Source organism: Morone saxatilis, unplaced genomic scaffold (assembly GCF_004916995.1).
Source record: "Morone saxatilis isolate NCDOM2014 unplaced genomic scaffold, NCSU_SB_2.0 Contig14, whole genome shotgun sequence".
Classification (NCBI taxonomy): Eukaryota; Metazoa; Chordata; class Actinopteri; family Moronidae; genus Morone; species Morone saxatilis.
This window is the reverse complement of record NW_023339696.1, coordinates 9903666-9906974: the sequence shown is the minus strand read 5'-3', so window position 1 is coordinate 9906974 and position 3309 is coordinate 9903666. Positions and strand designations below refer to the sequence as shown.

The following is a 3309-nucleotide window of genomic DNA, read 5'->3' as shown; positions in this document are numbered from 1 at the left end:
TGCACGGCATCAGGAGCAATTCGGAGTTTTCTTCCCTCCCACTCTCTCTCATTGCTCATTATAGAAATATGGGAGTGGAGTTGTGGAATCTATAGCTATACCTATGCACACTTCGACACACCTTTGCAAACATCCTTTGTGAAGGACAGGGTGGGCCCCAGTGTACCCATTTAACCATTAAACAGGGTATTCATTTATGATTTATTCATTCATGACTGTAATTTGTTACTTAAAACAACCAAATAATAGTGACACCCATGGGGATGAAAAGAAGAACCACAGACCTTTTATCACAGTTTATTCATATTTCACATGCTGAAAAGAATATACACTAAATGAGTTTGCAACTGAGACTGACACAATCACATCAATGCTGTAACAAAATAAGAGAATTAATAAGGATCAGATTAAAATCATGGAGGAAGAAAAAAGGAAAGAGGAGAAATAATTTTAGAGATTACATTTCCATGATGTTAAAACCAATTTGTGTATCATCATGACAAATAAAAGTTAACCTCATTTGGACAAACAAGAGTGTTGGGTCACCACCAACATTGAAATAAAACATACAAGTTGTACTGGGGATGCTTTAGTACATACAATTATCCTACTCATGTCCAGCCTTTGAGTTAAAGCGGACTTCAAAGATTGGCAATGGCTGAAATATGAGGCATTTCTGCAACCTATGTTCTGCTGACGAAGAAGACCAGTCTAAAACAATAAAAAGTATCTACAATGTAAGCAACAAGGTTGAAACATGTCATGAAAGAGATAACCACTAATTTATTCCATGGACAAATAGCCCCGAGCTGACCCCCGTCCGCACACCAGCTTGGCCTTGGGTTGTTCTTGAAGCTGTACAATGGCCAGATGACCACAGCTGTGATGTACATCAACACTGCTAACACGTTGCAGGCTATCAGGATTTTATCAAATGGTGCGGGGAAGAGGGACAGAAGGCGGCAGATGGTAAAAATTATGACAACGAGGGCAAAAATAAAGCAAATGGAGTAGACAGCGACACACCACTGGAGCCCCGCAAACCTAGTGTACTGAGTGGGCTCCAAGCAGATGAAGATGATGCAGGCCACAAAGGCCTCCAGAACCTTGAGGAGGCCTGAGACTGTGGACAGAAATCCACTAAGCTCACCGGGTTTAGCCCGGGTTAGCCCAACCTCTATGGCGTACAGGATGAAGGCCAGACAGGAAGTAACAGTAGCACCAATTTGTCTGCCGCAGTTAGAGCAAGTGAAGAAGATGGGATAGATGATGGACGCTGCCAGTATCTGTATGTGAGAAAGGTCAAATTTAAGTGTGAAATTATGCTTTCTTTGAAATATTTTTGTTTGTTTTTTCTTGTGCAGTACTCACAGTTGAACCAAGGGTGGCTTATGATGAGAACATTTGAGAACCATATTGTACTAATCTTTTAGCACCAAATAGTATTTACAGAAGTCTAATTTCAAAGTCAGTCAAACAAGTGAAATCAGTAACTGTTTTGGGGAGTTACAGCTGTGGCTTCATGAAAGTCCCCCATAATTAAAGCCCCCAATACGGACTGTTTAAGTTTATTCATCAAATTGTAAAGGTGCTAAAAGCAACATGAAACTAATGAAACCTATTACAATTTCAATAATATAGACATGCCTGTGTTTTTGTTTACAACTACATCATTGAATTTTGTGGTAATGTGGATTCGGATACCTTTGGTACCCCTCTGTTTAGGTTTGTAAATTCAATTGAGACTAAAATGACATTGTCTAATGTGGTCTCTCAAAAATCTTTACTATTTATCAAAGCTCAAATACTCATAAATGCATTTATAATATAGAATTTAATATTCCCAATGATAGTAATAATCAGAAACAGTAGCTAATCACAAATGTACCTGTGACAAGTTTATTCTGGAAATATCTGTGGGCAAAGACAAATAACAACAAAATAAAAATAGTACCCACCATTAGGGTAGCCAACATGGCAAAAGCGGTGGTGAAGTCATCCCAGGAGATGGGCAACTTAGAGCTGAGGCTGGTGAATTCCAGGAGGAGTATGAGGAAGGTGATGCAGAAGCAGAAGCACCATGTGAACATGCACCACGTCCAGAAGGAGTCAGTACTGTGGCCGACTGATGCCACCAGGCTGAAGGAGATGCAAGTTAAGATCACCTCCAGTATCCGCGCAATGCCCACCGGCACCGTCAGTGTCCTGAAGTCCAGTGTTACCATGATGACTGTAATCCTGCAGTCGGTTCACTGTGGGTCTAGACAGATATTGATAGATATTTAATTTGACAATCTCTTTTTTTTTGTATTTTCTTTCAATAGCTCTTTGGCTTTTGGCAGTCCTAGCCCCTCATGCCGTTAGTACTGCCTGAATGTCTATGACACAGAGAGTCAGGTGAATGTGGACCTTCTGGCCGCTCCCTTGCTTCTGCCCTATCAGACCTTCTCCTTCGAATGGCCAGTAGCCAAATATTCAATGCGCAAGGGTGTGACGAGGGTGGTTGTGTAGGGGGGTTACCTGACTGTTCTTCACTTCTATTTGCTTATCAGTTGTGTTGCATGGGGCTTGTTACAGCCGTTATCACAAACTGCACCTTATGACACAGGAGTCAGGCCTCTTACTTCACTCACTATTGCTCATCTATTATGTTTGCTAACTTAATGGCATACCTGCTCATCAATAGTTCAAATCTGTAAATGTGTTACCAGTGGCTTAAAGGAATTGAACTTTATAGTATGGTAGCAGATATTTGTCTTTCACTGGAGAATGTAGGTGTGAGACACAAGAAAAGAGAAGTTTTAGGTTTGTTTTAACATTAAGACCTTTAAGACATGGACTAATCTACTGAGGGCTACAAATTACTGTTCCAAATTAAAACCAGTCTATTGCCAACTGTTCTGAAAGTCAACAAAAAAATTTCACTTGTCTAACTTTGAATGAGCTATTTAACTTCTAAATGTGAAATGAATGCATGAAGTGAATTCTGGATTAGGTTCTAATCTCAGACAGAGTGTGGGTATATAATGTTAACATATAGATTAAACGTCCTACAAGACCAATTTAATTGCTGACAAAGATATTGAAAGACTACTATGAGTATTCTATGCTTTTGTGCCAAACGTGACTGGACTATGGCTGTTTAATTTTTTCTCTATTATGTACAGACTTTTGCCAGATGAAAATATAAATAATATGTTCAAAATGGGAGAGGGCAGGGTAAACCAACAGGGTAGCCCTCCCCGTTCCCCCTACCCTACAAACACTGAGCACACTTGAATTTCCCTTCTCTATCTATCTATCTATCTA

At 39.9% G+C, this 3309-nt stretch overlaps 1 protein-coding gene across 1 annotated transcript; it reads right to left on the bottom strand.

Annotated features, from left to right (window-relative positions):
- Nucleotides 1–296: 296 nt before the first annotated feature.
- On the bottom strand, nt 297–3203 carry LOC118322670 (myeloid-associated differentiation marker homolog). Its single transcript, XM_035654404.1, has 2 exons — nt 1959–3203; nt 297–1286 (listed from the first exon to the last, which is right to left on the bottom strand). The coding sequence occupies exons 1-2, from the start codon at nt 2223–2225 to the stop codon at nt 684–686; spliced, it is 870 nt and encodes a 289-aa protein (XP_035510297.1). The 5' UTR covers nt 2226–3203; the 3' UTR covers nt 297–683.
- Nucleotides 3204–3309: the final 106 nt, after the last annotated feature.

Excerpts from the sequence above, each read along its gene's own strand:
- LOC118322670 (XM_035654404.1), bottom strand. The coding sequence starts at position 2,225 with ATGGTAACACTGGACTTCAGGACACTGACGGTGCCGGTGGGCATTGCG. Across the intron at positions 1,287-1,958 it reads CCATGTTGGCTACCCTAATG|ATACTGGCAGCGTCCATCAT; the intron begins GTGGGTACTATT and ends TCTCACATACAG.